Source organism: Protopterus annectens, chromosome 9.part0 (genome assembly GCF_019279795.1).
Source record: "Protopterus annectens isolate FY-2018-M chromosome 9.part0, PAN1.0, whole genome shotgun sequence".
NCBI classification, from domain to species: domain Eukaryota; kingdom Metazoa; phylum Chordata; order Ceratodontiformes; family Protopteridae; genus Protopterus; species Protopterus annectens.
Genome location: NC_056743.1, coordinates 1,353,449,526 through 1,353,476,153, shown reverse-complemented (window position 1 = coordinate 1,353,476,153; position 26,628 = coordinate 1,353,449,526). Strand labels below are relative to the sequence as shown.

Genomic DNA, 26,628 nt, shown 5'->3' with positions numbered 1-26,628 from the left:
GCAGTAAGGAGCCAGTCGTCCAGATACGGAAACACCTGGAATCCTAGGCGTCTCAAGTGAGACGCTACCACTGCCATACATTTGGTGAAAACCCTGGGGGCTGAGGTTAGACCAAAGGGCAGGGCCCGAAACTGATAGTGACTGGCTCCCAGCCTGAAGCGCAAGTGATCCCTGGACGCTCTGGCCATTTTGATGTGGTAGTATGCATCCTTGAGATCTATTGAGCACATCCAGTCGCCCCTTCTGTAAGAATGGAAAGATCGATTGAAGCGTGACCATCTGGAACTTTTCTTTCTTGACGAAGGTATTGAGATTGCTTAGGTCCAGAATTGGCCTCCAGTCCCCTGTCTTTTTTGGAACTAAAAAGAGCCTTGAGTAAGTTCCGAATCCTCTTTGGTCCGCCGGGACTGGTTGGATGACTCTTTTTTTCTAGCAGCTTTGAAATTTCTATAGCTGCAGGCTCTCGCAGATGGGGCGGTACATCTGGGAATCTTTTCTGCGGTAACGGGGGAAATAGAAATGGAATTTTGTAACCTCTGGTAATAATGCTTTGTACCCATATGTCTGAGGTAAGACTTTGCCAGGCCTGAGGGTATAAAGCTAAGTGACCCCCGACTGCCTCCAGAGCAGGACAGTCGGGCCTCCCTTCAGGAGTGCTGGAAAGGCTTCCCAGGGACCGTATCCCCGTTGCCTTGGTTTTGTGGACCCCCTCTGCCGCCAGGGCGACGTCTTCCACTTCTGCTCCCCCCCCTCTGCCTCTGGAGGGGGCATCACCCTGTGTGCTTGGGAAAGAACCCTGGGGTTTACGAAACCACATTTTTCCACCTCGTTGCCCTTTGGGGTATGGTCTGGATGGGGTGGAAAAACGGACTCCGACAGCAGACAGAGTCTTTCCCTCTTGCTCACACCGGGTAAGGGTCTCCTTTACTTTGGGACCAAAGAGAGTGGCACCATCAAATGGGGCGTTAGTAAAGGAAGACTTGAAGGCTTCCGCAAAGGAGCATAAGCGCATCCAGGATTGTCTACGGAGAGCAATCGCTGAAGCCGCAGCCCTACTCGACCCTTCGGCTGCATACGAAATGAGCCTCATGGACGAGTTCACAATTGATGTAAGGGTATTGAGCTGTGCTGTAACCTTTTCCGTGACAGCAGCATCTGTAGTACCCTGGAGGGTATCTCCCAACTCTTTGACTAGATCCTTCTGTAAACATGTGAAATGTGTCAAATAGTTCAGCGATCGCATGGAAAAAGTCGCTGAACTGAAAATGCGCTTCCCATACCTGTCCATGGTCCTAGAATCTCTGTTAGGTGGATGGACAGATGAGGAAGATTCAGACATCTCTTTTTTAGTGGCAGCTGCCACCACCATATCGTCCACTGGAACTCCCTTTGTGAGGTATGCCTTATCCTGAGGGGCCGTAATATACTTATTAGGCTTTCTGGGGACTGGCTCCACTGTGTCAGGTGTCTCCCACACCCTTCGAGCAACCAAATCCATCAACTCATCGAAGGGCGGAGTGACCCAGGAGGAAGAAGGGCGAGCACCGAATGCCTTCAGCAAGACTGACTCATCCTCAGAAGGGGGTAGGGCTTGCCAATCACCTCTCTGTTTTAGGATCTCCAGGATGTCAGAAAAGGAAACATCCTCCGAGGGTGATTTTGGGGACCCTTCTGACTCATCCAAGTCAGTGTCCGATGTTAAGGACTCTTGTGGAGAATCCAAGTGCATTCTCTTACACAATCCTTTCCTCGGGACTTCCTCGGGGGGGGGCATCCGATGAAGCCTCCGAGGAAGAGGGGGCTCCCTCTGGGAGCGGCTGAGACACTGGTGCTTGACGCTTTTGAGTAGCCGTAGGTGCAGGAGAGGATAACGGGCCCTTATGGGAGGGAGACGCTGTTTCTGCTGAGGTAGTTGTCTGTGAAGACAATACCTTCCTCATAAGATCGAAGGCCCCCGGACCCCGAGCCGAGGAATCCCCCGGTTCCGAAGAACGTGGAGGAATCTCCGACGCAGAAGCCAAGGGCACCGATCCCGAGGACGGAGCCGAGGTGATCCATGCCGAGGCACAGAGAGGGAGAGTCGGCACCGAAACATTGGTCCGGCTCTCGGTTCTGGAACCAAGGATAGAGCGTCGGCTCCGCGAGTCCAGGAGAGGTTCTGACGGAGTCGAGGTAAACGGTGCCGACCAAGAAAGGGACGGTACCGGCACCAAGGGCTCTACAATCAACAAATCAGCGTCTCCCGGCTCCGAGGGCTGAATAGGTCTCGGAGGAGGATCAGATGGAGACAAGGGAAGGCCTTCGAGTCTCGACACCAACTGAGAGGAGACTGCTATAAGTTTGGATAGGGCCGTGTTCTCCATCAGCTTCTGCACCACACGGTCTACGTCGGTGTCGGAGAGGGGCCTGGAAGACCACGTCGAAGAAATCGAAGACGGTGCCGACCTCAAAAGAGCCGGAGGTGGCAGTTCTGTCACCGGTTCCAAGACTCGAGGCTCGGTGACAGACACTAGTTCGATACTCGGCCCTGAAGTCTGTGGAACCGGTGAACGAACTTTAAAAGAAGAGCTTGGAGCCGATGACGTAGGCTCCGAAGTCTTCGACTCCTTCGAAGATTTAGAAGTCTGGTCTGACTTATCTAAAGCCTCTTGAAAGGCAGGCTTCAGAAGACCCCTGTCCATGAGCTTCCTGCGCCTATCTGTCATGACCCTTCCACTAAAGGAGTGACATATGGAGCAGTCCTCCTGAAGATGGAGAGGGCCAAGACAGTAGACACAGGCGCTATGGTTGTCTGTGACAGACATCTTCTGTCCGCACTGACATCTTTTAAACCCTGACTTAACTTTGTCAGACATGTCAAAAAAGTCACAACAGCTAGTGAAATTACACCAATACACTTAAACTTAGCCAAAGGCCAAGAAATAATGTTCTGAGTAATAACTTGTAAGTCAAATCCGAAATTTAGTGAGTGGGGTAGGCCCTAGGAACCTAAATCTAAACAAAAATGTCTTAAAACACTAGAGATTTAGACAATCGGAACCGAAGACCCATACACACACACACACTAAAAAGTGTCACAATCCAATAACTTTAGATCAAAATTTTTGAAGAAAAAAAGGTAAATCTTATCTGAAGTTGGCTCAGAGCTCTTCAAACGATGTGATCAGTTGCAGCGGCAAACTAGATCTGAGGTAAGGGCAGAGGGGATTGTGGGAGATAGGTTGGTCTCGAGCTTCTTCTCGATGCAGAGCTTTGCTAAGCGGTCGACTCGGAGCCGAGGATCGGCTCCGAACCCATGTGTAAGAACAAACGGCGAGATTGAACACTCTCACATTATTCCTTAGACAAAAGCATGCAGACATTATGAAAGCAGACACTTGGCCCTAACTGTCAAGCAGTTGACAAAGATGACTCAAACTACAGACCTCACACAAATTCAATCCTGTCACTGCACAGACAACACAGGGATTTACAATCCATACACAGACTATATTTCTTTGAAAAGAACAAACTAGAAAACTAACTTTGCACAAGGCTGTGTTATACTGGCTTCATCTTCAACCCTTTTGTACAACTCATTTCATCTTCTTTCCTTTAATCTTTAATCTCTTTTCCTTCTCTGTGATATTACTGTGCATTTACATTTTCTTCTATAAGGAAGACCTGAAGAATACTAGGCCATATGAAAAATGTCCAACAAGGAGAAAGACAGTGACGATCAGTGAGAAGAGCTGGTGAAACAAACTCCTCTCCATATAAATGGAGGCAGTTCAGAAAAGAACAAAACAAATGGTGGAATTCTGTCACATGGATGAGGTCAGATTCATATAATAATCAAGGCATGAAGAAAACAGGCGAATAAAGAGTTCAAAGGATGAATTTTTAATGTCTCAATGTTCACAAGTAAATAAGGTGTGTCACAATAAAGAAGTTATGTACACACCATAACATTCAATCTGTGTTGTTCATTTTCATTCTTCCACAACCTGTGGGTCCGGTTCCGATCCTTGGAACCGACTTGGCCGCTATCACACATCGTGGTAACCAAAAAACTCTCAAAGCACATCCCTTACCCACAATGCACCTATCCCAGTTACCTCAGATTGAGTTTGCTGATAGAAGGAAATATTACTCATAATACATTCAATGAGACTATATCTGGAACCACAATTATATACCAAGGACAATGATCTGTCAACTCATCCTCTAGAAATCCTAGGGCAAGGGTTGGGGGGAGTGGAGTTGAGGACGAATGAAAATTGACAACACAGATGGAATGTTATGGTGAGTACATAACTTCTTTACCTGATGTTGTCAATTTTTATTCTATCCTCAACCTGTGGGACAAAGTCCCCAGCTACCTTAGATCCTGGGTGGAATCAAGGGAGGATGACCCCAAAGTCCTGGAAAGTCCGAGGTAGGTTTAGCCCCGCTCCGCTTCGCCCTTGCTTCGCTGGTGACTCCTCCCTCTGACATAAGCAAGGTTACATATCCCCCTGCAGTTTCCGCCATTTTTCAAATGCTGCTGTGTTTTTGACCCATTTGGCCTTAGATAAACAGGGTATATAATTTGTTGTTGATCTATTTGCCTATGTTTATGCTAAACTCTCCTAGCCACTGTTAGAGGAGATTATAGTGCTGTTTATCTGCTATAGTGACTGATTTTTATCTGCTATAGTGACTGATTTTTTTCTTTACCTCGTAAAAGCAGTTAGCTTGTGTAATAGTATATGCTCTTGAACTAACAGCAGCGTGCTATCAGAACGCTAGTGCTGATTACTATCTAAGCATAAAACGGGAAGAAGACTCTACTGTAGAATTAAATGCCTATCTCTGCAAATATATCTTAGCTACTGAAATGTTCATATGCTGGTATATTTAATTTTCCTATATTTGGAAAGTAGTAAAAGAGCATTTTGTAACTTGTCTCTGTATTCTAGTAGTGTGGTATAGTTACGATAGGGTGTTACTAATGTAAAACAAAACCAGGGTTTGTAATTGCTGGTCTAGATGATTAATTCTACGAAAATGTATTAGCGACTACTAGAGGAGTGTGATGTAAAGATACTCTACCAGTGTCCTTTTTGATTTGCTTGCATTTACATAGTAGTCAAAAGGGTAAATGCATTTGGTCTACCCCAGCCAGTAGCGTGTTTTTAGAACGCCAATATTTACCCCAGCCAGTAGCGTGTTTTTAGAATGCCATTATTTACACCAAACTAATGCGCAAAGTCGCTGGGTATAGGAAACATAGCTTGCATTATTTATAACTCAGTTTACTTTCACAAATATCTTCATATAATTATCGCTAGTTTCTAAGTGCTTTACATCTGGCTTAAAAGTAATTGGGTATGTTTGAATGATTAGAGTGAGCTCTACTAAAATAACACTGCTAACACATTATATCTCCACTTAGGTGCTGCCCAGTACTCCATTACTTGGCAAAAATTAAAAGCCTGCTTAAGGGAAGGCCGCCTCACCGGGTGCGAACGCACGGATAAGGACAACTCAAAAGTCCCACCACCAGCTCTAAAACTAGACCAAGGTTAATAATCTTGTAATTTAAAGATTATATAAAACTGCATTTATTGCAGCTAAGCCAAATACTGGGTACAAAAACACAGCAGTAAACCCCATTGATATTACCACTCTAACCTCTACCCCAGTATATTTCCATCAGAAACTGTAATCAGCAGGTTCAAACGAGCTAGGATACAGTCTGGGCTAAAACAACTGATATATAAAGAAACACTCAAGCCCTTCTTTCCTCACCCTTTACTTAATTGTTTCCAATATTCACCAGAGTCCTGGAAAGTCCGAGGTAGGTTTAGCCCGCTCGCTGCTCAGGCTCGCCCCACCCTGCCCCCTTATCCCACCCGCCCCCACTACCTCTAGTTTTATAGCTACCAAGCCACACCTACTTCCTCTCCAACCCACACTACTTCCTCTCTACCTACTCCCACCCCCTCCCAGCACTCTAAAGACTACCACTATCTCTCCTTCATATTACTTCATCCTCATCTTCTTACATTACCTACCATCCCTAACACTATGTCAAGGCCAACTTGGATTAGCATCTCACTTATCCTACCATTCATAATGGTACCATACGTCCTAACTAGCTATGAACACTTGTCATTCTTAGGCTTTCATTATGCAAAATACCATACCAGTGCCCCCTCTCCTCCACCTATAGCTGAATACTCCCCCCACTATATAACCCCAAAAACTATGAATTCCAGTAATCTTTATCTCAACAAACTGTACCAAACAACCCCAAAATCTAAATATGGTCTAAAATTACTAATCAAAGTCCTGAGACAAATAGCTTACTTAAGGAAAAACATTACCAAAGATGGTGATATCCATCCTAATCCAGGCCCAACCCGTACAGCAGACTCCACCAGTCCTCCACTCTCCCATAGACTGGCTAACTCTCTCCTTATCTGCCACTTAAACATAAGAAGTCTAAACAACAAGGTACATAACCTACATGCTATGCTAGCAACCTACCTACCTGACATAATGTGTCTAACTGAAACTTGGCTTAAACCATCAACCAAAGACAATGAGATTTTGTCACCTGGGTTCAATATACTCAGGGTTGATCGTATAAAGAAAAGGGGAGGTGGGATAGCTGTCTTATATAAAAGTACACTTAACATCCTAACTAACCCTAAGCAACCACCCCAGGTCTCCAATGCTGAAATACTAGCCCTAAAACTACAACTAAACAATCAAAAAAGCGTAAATCTAATCGTGATCTATATACCCCCCGGGAACAATATTGAAACTTTAGAGGTCATTTTAAATTGGATAGACAACAATTACCCTCAAGAAACTATTGTCCTGGGTGATGTTAACATTGACTGGAACCAATGTTCCGCACTGTCTAACCATACTTCTTTAAATCTCCACGGTTTCTCTCAGATCATATCCTCTACCACCAGACTAGGAAATACTAACCAAAAAGAGAGCAAACTAGACTGGATACTCATCAAGGGGCACTCCCAAAAATATACATCTGGGACTCTCCCCAATGATCTTAGTGATCACATGCTCACATACATTATGAAAGATAAAACCAACTGCGCTAGTACGACGGTCTATAGAACCATCAGAAACAAGAAAAACTTTGACACAATAAAATTTAACATGGAACTCAAACTTTGTAACTGGTCAAAGCTAAAATTTCTTCCCCTAGATGATGCAGTCTCATATTTTAACAATACATTCCTTACCATACTTGACTCTCATGCTCCCAAACGGGCATCTAGAATCAACACACAAATAGCACCCTGGCTAACCACAGAGACCAAATCCAAAATAACAAATAGAGACAAAGCATGGGTCAAGTGGCGTACTACCAAGTTACCCCTAGATCGCATCAACTTCCAGCAAATAAGAAATTAAACTAAAAAGGCCACCACACTAGATAAGAAAAAATACTTTCACCATCTGCAACACAAACACCAAAACAACCCTCAAAAGTTCTGGGCAGGCTTAAATAAACTTCTCCAACCAGGCAAATCCACCACTCCTACCCCAGGAATTCTAGCAGATAAGAACCAAGAAGAAGTAGCCAATAACTTTAATACCTTCTTCACCGAAACCATTCGGTCCTTAGCTAACCAACTACCTGCTCCCTCTATCACTCCAAAAAATGCTACACACAATTCCCTACTGTCTTTTAACCTCCAACCCATGCCCACCTCCTTCATTCGATCCCTATTGAAAAAACTAAAGCCAACTACCCTTTCAGCTGATCTTCTCCCAGCTGAATATCTGCAAATAGCTGCAGATGTCATAGCCTATCCTATCTTGATCTTAATTAACAGAACTATTACTGAGGCCACAATCCCAGCAATTTGGAAAATATCCTACGTTATACCACTCCATAAAGGAGGCATCCACTGAACTTTCAAACTATAGACCAATAGCCATACTATCACCACTTGCCAAAATCATGGAAAAGTGTGTGCATAACCAATTTATGTCCTATCTCATCCAGAACAAACTATTAACAGACTCTCAACATGGATTTAGACCCCATCATAGCACGACCACTGCCCTCCTCTCTTTTACCGAAAAAATAAACCTTAACCGGAATAACAAAGAAATATCCTCGGCTCTCTTCCTGGATTTGTCGAAAGCCTTCGACATGGTAAACCACCAGCTACTCCTCCACACTTTGGAAACCCTACATCTAGACACCCTAGCCCTAGACTGGTTTCAAGCCTACCTCTCGGGCAGACAACAGGCAGTTTTCTGGCAAAATAAGCTCTCTTGCCTGCTACCAAACACCATAGGCGTTCCTCAAGGGTCCATATTAGGACCTCTTCTCTTTTCAATATTCAGTAATCCCCGAAGCATGCATCCAGTATGCAGATGACTCAACTCTAATATGTTCCAATGCCACCCTAGAAAACCTGCTAACTACCCAACACAGCTTTACCATAGTTGAAAATTGGCTCGCTGACCATCACCTTATCCTAAACCCAAAGAAAACCAAACTACTTCTCTTCTACCCAACTAACAAAACTCCTATCACACAATTCACTGTACAATCCAATAATGGAACTATTATCTCCCCCGATACCCATGCTAAACTATTAGGAGTAAACATTGACAATAAACTTCGATTTGATATGCACATCAACCAAACTATTAAAACAGTAAACAAAAAACTTGGGTCCTTATATAGGATAAAAACCTTCCTAACTCCAGCTGCCAGAATAGCCACTGCCCGCTCACACCTCCTATCCACCCTACTATATGCCTCCCCTGTCCTCACTAACCTTAACAAATCTGACCTTAACAAACTCTCATCTAGTTACAATCACATTGCTAGATTTGTAACTGGCTTACCCTATAGAACACACCATTGTATTAACCTGAAAAAGCTTGACTGGATTGAACTCCCAAATCTTCTCCAGCAGTACCAACTCATAGAAGTCTTTAAAATCCTTAAATATCCTGAAAACACCCCTGCTCTAAAAAACATAATAACCCCTTATACCAACTTAAGTTCACTTCGCTCATCAAACAAACTCCTAGTCCAAACAAGCAAATCCTATAACCTAGGCGGAGACACATTGTATGCTAATACCACTGGCAAGGTTTGGAACTCCCTTTCCCAATAACCTCACGCTTATACCTTCACTAATACAATTCAAAAAAGAGCTAAAACTCCACTATAAATCACACTGGCTTTGTCCTTGCACAAACCCAGATTAACTTCTAAAATAAATCTACCCACTCCAAACCACATCAGTCCTATGAGTAATTCAACCTAAAAAGATCAATCTATAATAAAAAATGTTAGTTAAAGACTAGGCCATTTCTTGTCCTACTGACTCTACTAGTTGCTAATTATCTTGAATATAATGAACTGTAACAGATTGCATTTGCTATTGTAATAATGTTTTTCTTTGAAACTATGTAAACTGTCTATATGTCTTTTCCTAAACTCTATTTATTGTAACCATCTGTCATTGTTAACCCTGTTGGAGCTTTTCTCCCCGGGCCTCCGCTGAAAATGGACATATATCCAGTCGGACTATCCCGGTCAACAAATGTAAAATAAATAAATAAAATAAATAAATAAATGTTCCTGAGTGCCATTGAACCAAATGATGCTTTTCCCCTGCAAACCACATCCAATTTGTAATGAAAGTAAGGGGAGTAGCCCAGGTTGCTGCTGCACAAATATCATCCATGAAATCTCTGGAGTGAAAGACATCTGAAGTCGCCACAGCTCAAATGGAATGTGCTTTTATTTTATAAGTTTCAATAAAGTAATACCCAGTTTGCTGTAGATGAAACAAATGCAATATGTTAACCATCTAGCCAATGTCACTTGTTCACAGGTTTTCAAAGTTGTATTTGAGAAAGAAATACATAATTGGTCAGATTTTCTGATATCTTTTGTTCAGTGAAGATAAAACCATAATTGTATACGAACATCTAATAAGTATAAACAGTATTCACTTTTACCAGCAAAATTGGGGAAAAACACTGGTAGGTTAATGGTTTGATGTTAACTTCTGTAACCACCTTAGGTAAATGGAAGGGTTGGTTCTTAGCGCCACCCTATCTTTGTGAAAAAACAAATATGGTGGTTTACAAGACAAAGCTTGAATTTCTGAAATCCTTCTGGAGTTAAGTAATGGCAACTAAGAAAACAGTTTTCCAGGACAGAAACTTATAATCGCAGCATGCTGCCAGTTCAAAAGGGGGGTTTTATGACCGTTTGCAACAACACCGAGTTCAGGTCCCAAGGAAGGGTTGGATCTTTGTATGGAGGCTTCAACAGGAGAGTACCTCTCAAAAAAGCTTTACAAAGTTTGCGGGGAGAAGGAGATGAGTCTTCAAATCCAATATGAAAATTGGATACAGCTGCTAAGTGAATTTTTATAGTGGAAGACGAAGTCCCTGCACTGAACAGAGGCTAAAAACTCAAGAATATGAAGAATAGGAGCTGAAAAAGGGTCAACATCACTTTGAAGTGCCCACAGAACAAAAAATTCCATTTAATGTTGTAAAGTTTATGCGTAGATAGTTTGTGAGAGGCCAAAAGAATGAGTCGGACAGGTGGAGAGAGTATAGATTGTCTGGCTATTAATGGAACTGGAGAGATCAAGCTGTCACAGCATGAAGTTCAAAATGTCTGGTTGAGCCATGCCTGTCAGATGGGAGAGAAAATCTGGAACCAGGTCCAGAATCCAAGTTGGGTGGATCAGATGAGGCCAAAGGAAGGGAAACCAAATCTGTCAAAGCCAATAATGTGCAATGAGAATTATCTTGCTCTTCATCAATCTGACTTGCTTTCTGTAGAAACTTTGGAATTAGAGGAATGGTAGGAAAGGCTTATAGAAGACTGGAGGGCCAATTGTGGACTAGAGCATTCCTAAATGATTCCCCCTGAGGGGGGAATAGGGCAAAATAGTTGTTGCACTTGTTTAGGGGAGAGGTGAAAAGATTGCAGCAAGGCTGGCTCCACTGACGAAATACTCTGTCACTTTTGGATTGAGGTAGGAGTATGCATCTGCTCAGTTTGTCTGCTATCACACTGGACTCCCCCAAAATGTGCGTTATGAGAAAGCGGCTGGATGAGATCGTCCACTGCCACATTCTGAGACCTTCTCGACACTGGGGATACGACTTGGTTCCTCCATGCTTGCTGATGTACCAGACCACTGATATGTCTTGCATCTGAATTGCAATTGTGCCTGAAGGGAGAGCATTCTGGAAAGCCTGCAACGTTAAAAGCACTGCTCTCATCTCTAGGACATTCATATGCAAGTTGGCGTCTATGGGGAACCAAGTGCCTTGGACCATATTCCCCAGGTAATGGCCAACCCCCATCCTAATCAGGAATCATCCTTGGTCATTGTGGCCTTTGGTTGAGAGGGGAGGAAAGGGCAGCCTTTTAGGATTTGATCCGACCGAATCCACCATTTAAGATCTCTCTTGCAGCTGTTGGTGAATGTAATCGAAGTTGACATTGCTGATGTAGTGTTGACCATTTTGTTGCAAGCAGCCATTGTAAAATTTAAATATGAAATTTGGCTAAGGGTACTAGAGTTATGGCTGCTGCCATGGATCCCAGGGCTTATACAACGAGTCATGCAGATCATTTCTTGGTTTTGATTATCCTCATGACTTGTGATCTGATTTTCTGTAGTCTCAGGAAGAGAGGCTACTGTTGTCTTTGTGTTCAAGATTGCTCCTATAAACTCTAAGGTCTGTGTTGGATCTAGTTGAAATTTTTCATAGTTTATGCTTATTCCCAGACAGGAACATGTCTTAAGAACCAGCTCTCTTGCCTCTAGGAGTTGATGACTGGTCAACGTGGTAATGAGCCAGTTGTCCACGTACGGAAACACCTGGAGTCACAGCAGTCTCAAGTGAGTTGCTACTACTGCCATGTACTTGGTAAACACCCTAGGGGCTGTGGTGAGACCAAAGGGAAGAGCTCTGAACTGGTAATGACTGGCTCCCAGCCAGAAACAGAGAAACTTTCTGGACCATCTGTTCATCTTTATATGGTAGGACACACCCTGAAGGTCTATTGAGCACATCCACTCGTCCTGTTCCAAAAATGAAAGAATGGGCTGAACCATGACCATCTGGAACTTTGTCAAACTGATTTGTTTAAAATGCTGAGATCCAAAGTTGGTCCCCAGTACCCTGTCTTTTCTGGCACCAAAGAGAATCTTGAGTAGTTCTAGATTTTCTCTGGTCTGGCTAGATGACTAGATGGTTAGATTACTCTTTTTCCTAACAGTTCTTGAATTTCTAACACTGCCTTGTTGTTTCTGATCAGATGGGACACTGGGATTTTCTTTTGAAAGGGAAACTGGAATAATATAACCTCTGGAAATGATCCCCTGCATTCAGGTATCTGATGTTATTTTTAGCCAGGCTTTCTGGTGCAGGGATGGACAACCCCCGACTGTCTCCATAGGAAGACAACTGGGCCTACTTTCAGGAGCACTGAAGGGGTTTACCAAAGAAAGAATCTGTGTACCCTTGATTTTGTGGGCCTCCTCTGCTGCGAGGGCAGCATCTACCATTAAAGTTCCCCCCTTCTGACCCTGGGGGAACCACCTCCATGTGTCTTGAAAGGACCCTTGGGACTTTCTGAACCACATTTTCCAGTACTCCGCTGATTTCTTGAAGAGGATCACTGACTGGAAAAATGTATGCCCATGGTAGACGGGGTCTTTCTATCTTTTGCACACCTGGACAAAGTTTCTTTAACCTTAGGGCCAAAGAAGGATGTGCTGTCAAAGGGAGCACTGACGAATCAAGACTTGAAGGCCTCTGCAAAGTCACATAAGCACATCTAGGTGTCTCTCCTGATGACAACGCTTGAACCTGCTGCTCTTGTTGTTCCCTTCAGCTGCATGAGAAATGAGCCTCATGGATGAGTTGGATACAGACTAAAGGGTAGCCAACAGAGACCACAGATTCCTGCACCACTTCAGATATGGACCTTGAAAGAGTATCTGAGACCTCCTTATTCAGATCTCTTTGCAGCCTGGTGAAATGTGCCAAGAAATTTAAGGACCTTAATGTAAAGTTCGATGTAGCATAAACCTGTTTCCCAAACCTATCGCCCGAGACTCATTCTTGGGTGGATGGAAGCAGGAACTCTCCTCAGCTAGTTCCCCTTTGGTTGCTGCCACAATGATCATAGCATCAACAGGCAAACCTTTCGACCAAAACTGTTTGTCCTCTGGGGTAGTAATGATTTTGTCAGGTTTCCGGGAAATGGGTTCACTGGTTTCGGGAGAACTTCCACACTTGCTGAGAGATCAACTCAATGAGCTCATTAGTGGGGGGGGGGTCACCCAGGTGGTAGATGAGCGAGTACCAAAAGCCTGCGGGTACACTGACTCCTCAGATGAAGGATTGCTGGACTTCCAATCACCCCTCTGTTTTAAGATTTTCAGGATGTCTGTAAAGGAGACATCATCAGGAAGTGATCCTGGGGATCCTTCACCCTCATCGAAGTCCATGTCTTCCACAACAGATTGCTTCGGGGGAATCCATGCGTTTCCTTTTACACTTCTTCTTCTTCTTAGGGACTCCCCTCAATGTGATGATCTGGGAAGTATCAGAAGAAGAAGGCATTCACATTTGGGATTCCTGTGGTTTAGGCACTCGCTCTCCATGTGGAGGGACTGGTTGAGAGTATGTGCCGAGTAGGAAGGGACCAACTGTCTGACTGCTGCAGTCATAGTTCTCTCCATAGCCTCGAAAGCTGGTCCACTTAGAGAAGGGCGGGATCTCAGATCTGAAAGAGAACATCTGGGAACAGAGAACATCTGGGAACAGAGATCACCTCCCGCTCCGAGAAGATTCCTCTCTAAGCAGAAGCTGGAGCTGAGCTGATCCGTGCTGAAGCTCCAAGGTGCAGAGAAGGCTCAGACAACATCGGAATTGACTCCAGCCCCTTCAGACTGGCAAGACAGATACGGCCCTGGGAGGTATCTGGCTCTAATTGAGCTGAAGAGCTCAGAGCAATGACTGGCCCCGAAAATAAAGATATCTTCAGCTCTGACACAGATGGCACCATGAAGCTCAGAACTGTAGACTCTAAACCTTCAAGTGAAGTTAGAGGAGGAAGTAAAGGTGGAGCAGAAGAGGGGAATTCTTGACCCATTGGGGTAGAACTGAGGTGGATCCTGTGATTCTTTGCACCCAAAGGATCTTTCTCACCAGTCTCTCCACGTCATCTTTGGTCAGACTTCTAGAGGAATGGGCACACATCACAGAAGGCGACGTATGCCTCTCTAAACAGGGTGATGGAGGTCTGTCTGGAAAAGGATCAAATGAAGGAGCATAAGTAGTTCTTGGAAGAGTAATTTTTGTGGAGTCCTGTAACTGTGCTGTCTGATCCGAGGGTGTTGGCGCCAAGGTATGTCTATGATCCGTAGCCTTAGGCATCGAAGAACTAGTTGGATCCGATAGTAAGGACTTGATAACCAGATTCTGAGGAAACAGTCTGAACTGGAGGATGCAACTTTTTCCTTATTGGTTCTGAAGGAGATGAAGCAACCGAAGATTTTTTGTCTTTTTTGGACTTGGAGCCAATGGAGATGTTGTCACGACATACTTCTTTTCTTAGTCTTCTCGGAAGCTTTGGAAGATGAAGATCGGCTAGAAAAAACAGATTTGTTAGACTTATCCTTAGTTGAAGTGGCTCCAGATAACACCTTACTGAAGGAATATGGAAGCAGGCCTTTCAAAATAAGTTTATTTTTCTGCTCGACAAGAGCTCTATGACTGAACAAATGACAAATCGAGCAGTCCTACTGAAGATGGAGAGGGCCTAAACAATAAACACACAAAGAATGTGTCAGAAAAGGGTATTTTACGGCCACATTTCTGACAACGCTTAAACCTAGCAGAAGCTTTTTCTTTTTCCAACATATTCCACTCACAGACATGCACACTTAGAGAGACAAAAAGAGGAAAGTACAGCAAAATCTTTTTTTTAAAATAGAATAGAAAAAGTAGCAATTCAAAAATGTTGCATCAATGATGATAAAAAGTCTAAATGGTGTGTAGAAGAAAAATATCAACAACGATATTAATTGTACACCAAAGTGTATGAAAAGGGAAAGGGGAAAGCAAAAATCAAGAACTAAGTACTACAAGCGTAGAACGGGTAAGGCTTGACAAGATTAAATGAAAAGAAGAGTATATGTAAAGGGATTAAAAGTTAAAGTTAGAGTGAGAATTGAAAAAATAATTATTTGTTCGACAGCAAGTAGCACCATGTCTGACACAAAAAAAGCAGCAAACGAGGTCTGAGGTAACTGGGTAGGTGCATTACAGGTAAGGGATAATTTCGCAAGATTTTTTTTTGTTTACCATGAGCTATGACAGCAGCTGAGTCGGGTCAAAGGATCGGAACCAGAACCACATGTTGAGGATAGAATGAAAATTGACAACATCAGATAAAAACAAAGGATGAATACAGCAGCAGCAATGGCAACATGTCGAAATATTTGTTTCAGACAGATACTGGAGGCAATTAACAACCTTTCCCAGATTAACAAAATGGTATGAAACACAGTGAGGAACTTTAATAATCCAAGTGACAGACCCAAGGCAAGGCTGCCAGAAGCAGGAAGATTAAGGCTGATGGAACGTGGCTGGGTCAAGGTCACTGTCTCAGAACTTATGGGTCTGGGGGTTCAATCCTCTCACCATGCCTGTATAGGTTTTTTGGGGGTTTCAAGTTTATTCCCACCCATAGTTCAATTGTTACTTTACTTTTGTTTACTCATCAATGATTTGCCAGAAAACCACACATTTTATGAGGAACAGACCAAAAATATGAGGCAAAAATCTGGACAGTTGAGAGGTATGATCCCACCTTGAGAAAACATGCTGGTTGTCTAGACTGCCCAAATATTCTGGATTTTGAAGCCTAAGTCATGGCAGAAAAGGGTCCAAAAACAGCACACTTACATTATTAACAAATAAATACATTAAAATTAGGATACACAGTTTATTTCATAAGAAAAGCAATGACCACAGTAGGGCAAACAGTCATTATCTGCTATCAGGTTCTTCTATACTTTTCTCTTACAGATAACTGGCAACAACAAAATAAAAGAAGAGAGTTCTGAACAGCTAATGAATAACAAACCTAAACCTTCAGATGTGAAAAACGTTTTCATGAAACTGGAATTACTGAGTAAACAGTAATCAACTTCCGACCCACCTTCTACCCATCTCCATGGCATACAGTTAAGCTGAGTTTTAAAATTATCTGTGACAAGTTATGGTATAAACAATCCATAACCTGAGCTAGAGATTCTAGGAAGCTGGCCACACCTGCCAGCATAACTATGCATCAGTAAAGCACAACAGATAACTTTAAAAGCCCTCAAGAAGGAAAACATCAATATGCACATAAAGAGCTATAACATGTGGCCCTGAAACAGCATCCAACACTCAACATACAAGAATGAGCAGTTTGTGTGGTAAATGGCACCTCTAATGCATGCTTTGCACAATGTCATAAATGCATGGTTTCAGTACATGCTGATTATATGGAATACCCTGCCTGATGAGGGCTAAAAAGGAAGTGAATATTCACAAACTGCAGCAGTACTTAGAGAACAAACCTGGAAATCAGTGGCTGAGGAGGTGGTCTTGGTGCATATGTTGATGCTGACTGCGAAGTGTGTGAAACCTAAGAAAAGATAGAGACACTACATAAGATTCAGTAAGCATGTACACTAAAACATATTACTCTCGTCCAACTACAGTTCGAAAGGTAGTACCTAGCTATAAATGTGTGTGTGTGTATATATATGCATGTACACTCTTGTATGTGTGTGTGTATTCACATATATACACACACAACTATACATACACACCCACATGACTACACATAAGCACCTAAGCCAGTGGTTCCCAAACTTTTTCGATTCTCGGCTCCCTTGTTGAATCCAGGTATTCCCAAGGCCCCCCCCCCTGTCAAATTCTAAACATACCAATATTATGGCTGAGAAGTAAATAGAAATATAGACTGTGTTTACTTCTGCAAAGATTCTTGAAAACCTAGCACTATCCTACCCTTTAATTGCCCTTATACAGCCTGTAGTTTTGTTTGTGGTTAATTTTTTCTTCCTGAAATACCTGCTCAATTGTCTACTCTACCTCTTTCATATTTTTCCTCCTACAGTGAGTGTGTAAAAGTCGGGCCATCAGTGTAATACCCCCACCCCCACACTGAGCCAACCAGAGACTCAGTCCAACAAAAGTAAAAAGGTCCTACAGACAAACAAGCATCCAGTGAAATTTCCAGCAAGGTTAATATAAATTTATCAGTATCTGTGTGGCACAGTACAGAACCGGCAGTGGGAAAGTGTTTCCATAGCTCTGGACCCATTTATTCGTTAGTTGCTAGTCTAGTATTCCCTAGCAATATGAAATACAGTTAAGTGCCTAAATAACAACACCTTTCTTTGGGAACCAGAGCTCTAATTGCACCCTATGCCTGGAAGCATTAGACAGACATGCATTTCACAGTAAAATAATGTAGTTAGCAGAAGCAATTAAACAGTTACAAAGCGAGTACAGATAATGCATCAAGAGAGCAGAGGTACCACTTATTAAGCAAGAATAGTTAACACAACCATTATTTCAGCACAAATATGCACATTCCATATGCGTTTACAATTTACAAAACATAAAAGCAGAAATAAGCGTTTTCGCTGAAAACTTACATTTACGTTGCACTTGCAGCAGGACGGCAGGAATGGGAAAGTGTTTCTGAAACTGGCACCTTTTTCAGAGGTTTAAAAACCTCGGATGGTAAACAATTGATGGGGGAGGGATGAAGAAGCTTATAGGTAGCAACAGACAATGACATGTACCATACATGTAGAGCCCCTGCAGGTGAGTATGTATGTATGTATGTATGTATGTATGTATCTTTCGGCTTTTCCCGGTTAGGGGTCGCCACAGCGGAACTCCAGTCTGCTAATGATTGGCAGTAGATTTTTATGTACCGACTTGCCAGGCCCGACGCACAACCTTCAACGAAGGTATGCCCATTCATGCATGTCTCCACACAGAAGACGCTTTAGCTGAGAATCGAACAGGATAACATCTTACTGTGAGGCGACAACGCTACCGTAGCACCACCACCGCAGCATAGCCCCTGCAGGTGAGTAAGCTCCAGAAACCATCTATAACTTTGGCTGTAGAGTTTAACAGTTATATAAAAATATAGGGGGAATACTAGGCTGCTCAGGACAGGCAGACCACTCTTCCATATACAACCAATGTGGTCTGCTGTCTTGAACATTATTCTGATTCATCTCAAGTGAGAAGACTGGATTTCCTCAAAAGCTTTAACAAGTATTCTGTTTATTTTTATTTTTCTTTACTTCAGAACGTTTGACTTTTCCTGTTGCAACACTCCAGTAACAGCAAGCTACAAGAAAAGTAATTTTCTAGATGTGTGTAGGTTAGTAAAAATGAGGCATGATAGTTTTCTGAAAAGCTTCTTTCAGTCAAGTCATTCACATTTTTCATAAATGTAGCAGCAGTACTTGTATAACATCCTTTAACCCTGAGAAAGTAGTTTTCGTGTCAGGAAACTCACTTGACTGAACTTCAGCTGATTTAACTGCCCAGTATTGAAATCACACAAACCGCAGCTGAGGGGTTTCTCTGTGGATACTTTTACAGTATACATTGCCATTAGAAATGCATGCATTGCTTAGGATAAAACAAGTCTCAAATTTGGAAAAGATCATTGCACAATTTTATGAAATGGATTTAAAGATGTGATGAGCACTGCATAGCAAATGCACAGCAAAGGTTATCACAGACACAATACAAATGGCTGAACAAGTCATAGAACTTTGTGGCTTTCTGCATGTGTGTGCTACAGCAGGAGATATACAGAATACTGAACATTAACTTAGTCTTAGTGCATCACTATTGTCAATGGCCATATATAAACAAACAAACAAAACTTTTTAGTGAATCCTTTTTGTGTGCCAAGCATTTTGTAAGCCCTTTTTAAAAAAATATGTCTTGTACTGTTTCAAAGTTTGCTTTACTTTTTGCTTTTTTAGCCATGTGAACCTATTTTTTCAAGATGACATGCCAACTTCATTTGAGGATGACATACTCAGAATCGTACACTACAGGATACCTTTAGCACGGCCGCAAAATAAACCGCAAACTAATAAGCTTAGTAACTAAGCTTATTAGTTCATGGTTTATTTTGCGGCTAGCCACTAGTACAATGTGTTTTTGCTGGCAATATGGTCATTGTAGTCCCGAAGCAATGCAATAGTTGAGAAATTTCTACATAAAATGGTAGCCAATAAAAGTACATTTTAGCTGCAATATAACCAATAAATAAAAAGAACAAGAGTAAGAAGCCTATGAGAAGTAAGCGACAGAAATGAATACATACTGTCGGTAATGCTGTAACATTAACAATTACCGTGCAAGTTAAATGTAAACATTTTCTTTTTCTTTTAAACTACTGGCAATGAACAAGCTAACAGCAATGCTTTTCAGTAACTAGAACAGAGCGTTTTTGCTAGTAATATCTTTGTTTTAGTCCTGAAGCAGTCTCTTCTCTTTAGTACAATAGGCCACTCCCATATGAATTCCTTCAGTTAAAAAACCAACTTGAGCAGGATGTCAGTGTCGTATTTAATAAATTGTTAGCACAAAGGGTGAAATCCAAATACAGTTAATAGTGAAACTTCCACACACAGCAGAAGCCAATGAAAATATCTTTTAGCAGCAATGTAACCAATAAATGAAAAGAAAGAGTAATAAACCTATGAGAATCAAGTCATAGAAATGAATCCATACTGACCGACATAGTGTAAACTAAACCAGCACGGTGCAAATAAAATGTTAACATAATCTTACTGTCCTTCAACATAATTTTTCTATCCTCGCTAAATTATTAGTTCACAGCACCCCTGTGAGGAAGCCGCGGCTCCCCATGGCACCTGGGGGCACACTTTGGGAACCCCTGACCTAAGCATACAGAAATAAAATGACTGTAGCCTATTGCTCCTTCATACAGAAAAACAAGTCTCCAAAGGTAACATCTCTGCTTCCAGTTTTACAACAATTTTACAACCAAGCACTTGGAATTTACCCACATGAACAGATGACTTCTGCAGTCTGTTAAATTTCATACCCAGACAACTTTAGAGATGCAGAAAAATCCATACTTGCTGGCACCATATAATCAATATTTAAAAAAAAATCATATTTTATTCAAAAATTTTATCAGAAAACAAGTTTGTTTGTGTCTTTCGGCTTTTCCCGGTTAGGGGTTGCAACAGCAGAACTCTGGTCCGCTAATGATTGGTAGTTGATTTTTACATGCCGAGTTACCAGCCCTGATGCACAACCTTCAACGAAGGTACGCCCATTCACACATATCTCCACGCAGGAGACGCTCTAGCTGAGAATCGAACCGGACAGCGTCTTATTGTGAGGTGACAACGCTACCGCAGCACCAAACAAGTAATATTAAAAATCAACGAAAACACCCACTCAAATAAAACATTAATATCATCAATGCTCTTTAGTACTTTGACCATAAGTAAACTACTTTAGTGTAACACAAAACCACAACAAAGCAAATGACAACTGAATTGACATCAATGGACGCTGATGTTCATAACAAATCTAATAAAGGTAAGTACACATTTTGTCTCTGACAAGGTGGGTATAAGGCAGTATTAACTGGCAGCTTGCAGGAACAGTACAAGGAGGCATTTAGGCCTAGAAAAAGTAAACAGATTGAAGAAACAACCACATAGAGAGAGACACATCAGTCAAAGGAACATGCTTTGTTCACATCTGTCAAGAATCTTGAACATTTTTTGTGAACTGCATAAATGTCAACGTCCAGGGAGAAAGAAAAAGCTTTTAAGACGTTATTCCAATTACTTACATAAATGTCCTCTCTTCTGATCCAGTACTTGGCTACATAAAATTTAACCCCAGATGAAAAACTGTGTTGCTCATTCACAACCTACTGTAGTGACTTTGCATTCCATAAATCCTTTAGTTAAATTAGGCCAAACAGGTTTCACAGACATACATCCCCCAAAAATACAAGCCTGCTTTTTCTTTGAGTGGAGCATCATGGTGTATTACTTGACAGAGGCCATATGCAAATCAGAGATTGTGATACACCTATTGAAGCTTATGTGCTTCAGAGGGTAATAGTTTGAAATGGTGGGAGCTGCTAGAGTGAGTTCCGAAATACAGAGACTAAATGTCTGAAGGAACAGACTTAGAAATCCTAAGTCTGAGATGTCACTTCTCAGAATATTCCATTTTCTGTGAAGTATGGTGATCTTGGAGTTGGTATATTTATGTTTCGGGGAAGGGGGGCAAAAGAATTTTAAAGGAAAAAAGCAGTCTTGCAGATTCACTCTTCTGTATTTTCATTTTTTTCCATCTTGTGGGCACTCAGCATTCCGTGTGCCAACATTTCAACAGGCAGCCATTTCAGAGACATTATTGATAAACGAAGGGCATCAAAAGAAAAATACTACTGCACTGTCAGGATCACAGGAAAATACAAGGCTATTGGCCATTTGGCTCTAATAAGCCTAGCCAACAGTTTAGTCCATGTTTAGCCAAATCAGCACCCGATGACCCAGTCCAGCAGGGACACAGGTGGAATCCCTGGGGTGCATTTTCTGGCTCCCATCCAGTTATCCAGGTTGTGTTTAAAAATGGATAATGAGGTACTGTGCCTGACGTGGAGAGGGAGTCTATTCCACATATGGGGGAGTCTCTGGGACACAAATCTGTCCCGTCTACAAGTCCTATTGATATCACAGACCAGGCTGAGGTCATGTATGCAGGTTAATTGAGTAGAGCTTGACTTGCAAGATATGCAGCAGTCCCATCAAGGCAGGATCTGAGATTGCTTTGTATGCCAGACTGAGGTCACCTCTGAGGAGTCTGCATGAAACTGAGTAGAGGGAAAGGGCTTTTAGCCTATCAGTGTAGGACAGATGTTTGAGGCCCTGGATTCTCCTGGCGAGGAACCTCTTGTGGTCTCTCCAGCTGCTGCATATGCTTTGCAAGGTACATGCCGAAGGGGGTGCTGTACTCAATAACTGGCCTTATAAGGGAAGAATACAGGGATGTTATGACCTCCTTTTCCCTGGATGACATATCCTTACTTATAAGATGTGCCATGTAGAAAGCTTTCAGTACAACGGAAGCAACATGGTGGTCAAAAGTCAGGTTGCTATCAACCTGGATGCCCAAATCCCTCATGACTGATTGCATGCTTAGGATGTTGTTATTAATGTGATAATTTGTGGGGGACATCACTCTACCCAAAGGGGGATGATGATGCATTTTTTGGTATTCAGCTTCAGACCATGTTTCTGGCACCAGTCATTTGTTTTGATGAGACCCTCTTGGAGGATGTCCACATCACTAGGGGAATTGATGACAGCACCCAGCTTGCAGTCATCTGAAAACTTGGTCAGCCATAGCCCATTGGTTTTGGCCTGCACCTCAGAAAAGTATATCCCAAATAACAGAAGCCCCAACACTGATCCCTGGGGAATGCTGCTCATCATGGGTCTCCTACTTGAGGTGCCTTCCCCTATTTTGACTAGGTGGGTTCTATCAGTAAGCCAGTTTGCCACCCATCTGGAAACATACGGATTGATGCCTAGTTGAGAGAGTTCATCTATTATGCTTGAGTGGTGAATAGTGTTGAAGGCTTTATACAGGTCAGGGTAGGCAGTTGTGCACCATCTTCCCCTCATCCATGGCTTTATTGACTGCCTCAGAGAAGCTGACCAAATTTAACGGACATGACCTCCACTTGATGAAGCCAAAGTGTGTGGGATTGAGTGTTTGGAGGTTGCCAATGTCCTTGTTAATGAGATCCATGATAATCCGTTCCACAACCCTGCAGATCAGGCTAGTTAGGCAGATGGGTCTATAATTTCCAGGATCGGTGGACACTCCACCTTTGTGTAAAGGGATGACAGCAGCTGTCTTCCACTCAGTTGGGATGAAGCTGGTACTCAAGCTTTGATTGAATAGGGCGCCTAATGGTGCTGCAAGTTCCTGCCTGAGTTCATGTAGGATACAGCCTGGGATGTTACTGGGTCCCACGGAGGCTGTATTTTTGCCTTTGAGTGGGCAGTGATGACCTGTTCCCTAGAGATAAGAGGAGGGGGGCAGGTACTGGGGATGCTCTGATTTACTGATGGAGGTGGACAGTGGGGTGAAGTTTTCACTGAATCTGTCAGCCAGCAAGTTGGCTGTATCTATGGCATTTGTGTATGTGGTGTCCTTAACCACCAGTTCAGAGCAGATCTGGGTGCTATCTCTGAGACTGCAGATGTATGTGAAGAAGGCCTTTTGACTGTCTCTAGTAGATGTGGTCAATTTGGACTCAAAGTTTACTTTGAAGGGTTTCACTAGTGCTCTTACTTGCTTTTTCAGGCTAAGGACAGATTGCTTCCAATTGGGCACCTGCTCCTTCTTGGTCCTGGACAGCATTTTTTTCCCTTTGTTATAGGGTTTGTTTATTGCAGATGTCCACAGGCAGATTTACTCTTCCTTGCGGAGTATGATTTTGCCCTGTCGGGTATTCCTGATTCCATGCATCTATATAAATGCTCGTATAGTACTTTCATGTAAATTTGGACATTGGTGCCAGTTTCTACAGGGGGGGATGTGAAGCTGTTTATGCTATCCCTCAGGAGGTTGTAATCGGCTTTAGAAAAGTTTTTCTGTTTGACCCTAGATAGAGGGGGTCGAGTCGAGGAAGATGGTAAATTTGAAAGTGACTTCTTTATGGTCAGATCTTACCAGGCAGCATGAGACTGTAGGGATGCTGCAGTGGTTACTCACGTTAGTTAATACTAAGTCCAAAATATTATCACCTTTTGTGGGAGTATCGATTAGCTGTTCCAAGGCATTTGCATTGACAAATTCGAGGAATCTCTGAGCATTTGTGTTCTGGCATGAGTAGTTCTTCCAATCTATGTTTGGGTAGTTAAAGTTGCTCAGGATCACGGTAAAGGGATGAGTCTTGATAGATTCTAAGAGGTCCAGATAGGCAGAATGGGCATACTGAGTCAAACTTGGGGCCCTCTAGCTAGCTATGATTTGAATAGGGGTCTGGTCAATGGTTAACTGCACCTGGAGTGTCTCATGTGCATCATACTGACTGACCAGCCTGGAGGTGTGTATGTCTTTAACAGAAATTGACAGTCCACCTCCTTTGGCTTTGCTACCCACAGTTTGGGGTCTGAATGTATAATAGGATGAGTAACCAGGTAAGGCTGGGGTGCTCTCCACAGCTTTGTACCAGGTTTCTGTAACTGCACACATGTCAACATCTTCCAAGGTTAAGAATATTTGCAATGAGTGCAGTTTCATGTTTAGACTCCTAGCGTTTAGCAGCATGATCTTTAATTTGCGTTTTATTGAAATTTTTATGTTGGTAGTTTTGACCTCATCACTTTTCCTAAAGAAGGCACCATTAGGGAGGCAAGAGCCTTTGCCAGAAGCCTGAAGCCCAAGTGAGACAGATGCAGGCCATCTCTGGCAAAGTATCGTGGTCTGTCAATCATATCTTCCCAGGCTGTCAGGTACTGGATCCTCTCTGGAATGACACCAGAAACTAAGCCAATTGTTGAAGTCAATGATTTTCTGTTTGTCCACAAAAACAAGTCACCAGCCCACACAAGTTCCTGAGTTCTGAATAAATCCAAAAGCAAGTAATGATAAAAACACAGAAGAACTCTGGTACGACCAAGATTTCCAGTTTCAATTAAGTCTTAATGTTAAAACATAAGCACTTTCGCAGGAAAATCTGCTTCATCAGATGCTAATAAATACAACTGAAATGTGCTTCTTTTTATCCAACCTCTAGCAAGCACTAGTAGTCACATGATACAAATTAGGTAAAAACAATTAACATCATAGGGTGTGACTTGAGCTTACTACCCTACTGAATGAAAGAAATGCTTGCAAGCATGCACTGCTATCAATAGAAGGCACTTATGAAAAGTATATAACATATACATATGTAATGCACAGTCTTTTAAATGCAACTTTAGATACAACATTCATATACTTGTAAAAGTGTATGTATAAAATATACGTAAAAGATTTCATATATAAGTAAGCACACTTTATTAATGGTACATTTAAAAAGAGAAAAAAACTATCTAAACAATGGTCTGGATTTAAGTGGCACATATTCATTTAAACCATGCCCTGAATCTCCCCTAAGTCTAATAATCCATCTGGCCTCTAACTGCTCAGTCATGTTACGTATGTCTCCCCCCTGATGTTGTCAAACATTCTGCCTATGGCCATAAATGGTTTAAATGAACATGCACCACTTAAACCCAAGCTTAAATCCAGACCCTTGTTTAGTTTTTTTTTCTTTTTTTCTTTTTAAATGTACCACTAATAAAGTGTGCTTACTTATATATGCAATCTTTTACGTATATTTTTATACGTACACTTTTAGAAATATATGAATGTTATATCTAAAGTTGCATTTAAAAGACTGTGTACTATATGTGTTATATATATATATATATATATATATAAATAAATGTGAATTTTTTATATACTTTTCATAAGTGCCTTCTATTGGTAGCAGTGCATGCTTGCAAGCATTTCTTTCATTCAGAAGGGTAGTAAGCTCAAGTCACACCCTATGATAATTGTTTTTACCTATCATGTGACTACTAGTGCTTGCTAGAGGTTGTATAAAAAGAAGCACATTTCAGTTGTATTAATAGCATCTGATGAAACAGATTTTCCTACGAAAGCGCTTATGTTTTACCATTAAAACTTCAAATGAAACCTGAAAGCTTGGTCATGCCAGTGTTGTTCTGTGTTTTTATCATTACTTGATTTTCAGTTTGCATTAGCGGACCGGAGGTCCGCTGTGGCGACCCCTAACTGGGATAAGCCTAAAGACACAACAACAACAACACAGAGGCATCATTCTAACAACGGTGGTGGTGCTGCGGTAGCGTTGTTGCCTCACAGTAAGATGCTGTCCTGTTCGATTCTAAGCTAGAGCGTCTTGAGCGTCTTCTGTGTGGAGACATGTGTGAATGGGCGTACCTTCAGGGCCGGCAACTCGGCATGTAAAAATCTACTGCCAATCATTGGCAGACTGGAGTTCCGCTGTGGTGACCCCTAACCGGGAAAAGCCGAAAAGACACAACATTGAGGCATCATTCTGGGTGACGGCAGAATACTGCTTAAGTTTAGGGAGATACTGGCCTGGGACACATTCAGCGATTTCAATCATCTCTCTCTTCATATAGTCCATGGAGGTATGTCTCAAGCCATTCACGCCAACATGACAGAGTCACAGCAGTACCCATTGTTGAGAGACTTGTATGCGTGTGTGATATGGTGGATTCTGGCACCAGACAAACAACTAACCATGACCTTCTCCTTATCCAGCCTGGTGAGAGGCACATCTGTGTGTCTCACAATGGAGCCTCCTATTACTAATATGTTGGGTTTATGGTTAAGCCTTAGTGGCTGCAAGACACAGGTGTGTGGACTATGTGT

The 26,628-nt window shown here is 42.3% G+C and overlaps 1 protein-coding gene across 1 annotated transcript in view; it reads right to left on the bottom strand.

Moving 5' to 3' along the window:
* Window positions 1-26,628, bottom strand: part of ADAM9 (ADAM metallopeptidase domain 9) — a gene marked incomplete in the record, with an annotated part of 1,887,510 nt that overhangs the window by 106,442 nt on the left and 1,754,440 nt on the right. Inside the window, 1 exon segment of the mRNA XM_044084336.1 lies at window positions 16,653-16,720. Within this exon segment, the coding sequence (XP_043940271.1) occupies window positions 16,653-16,720 (68 nt within the window).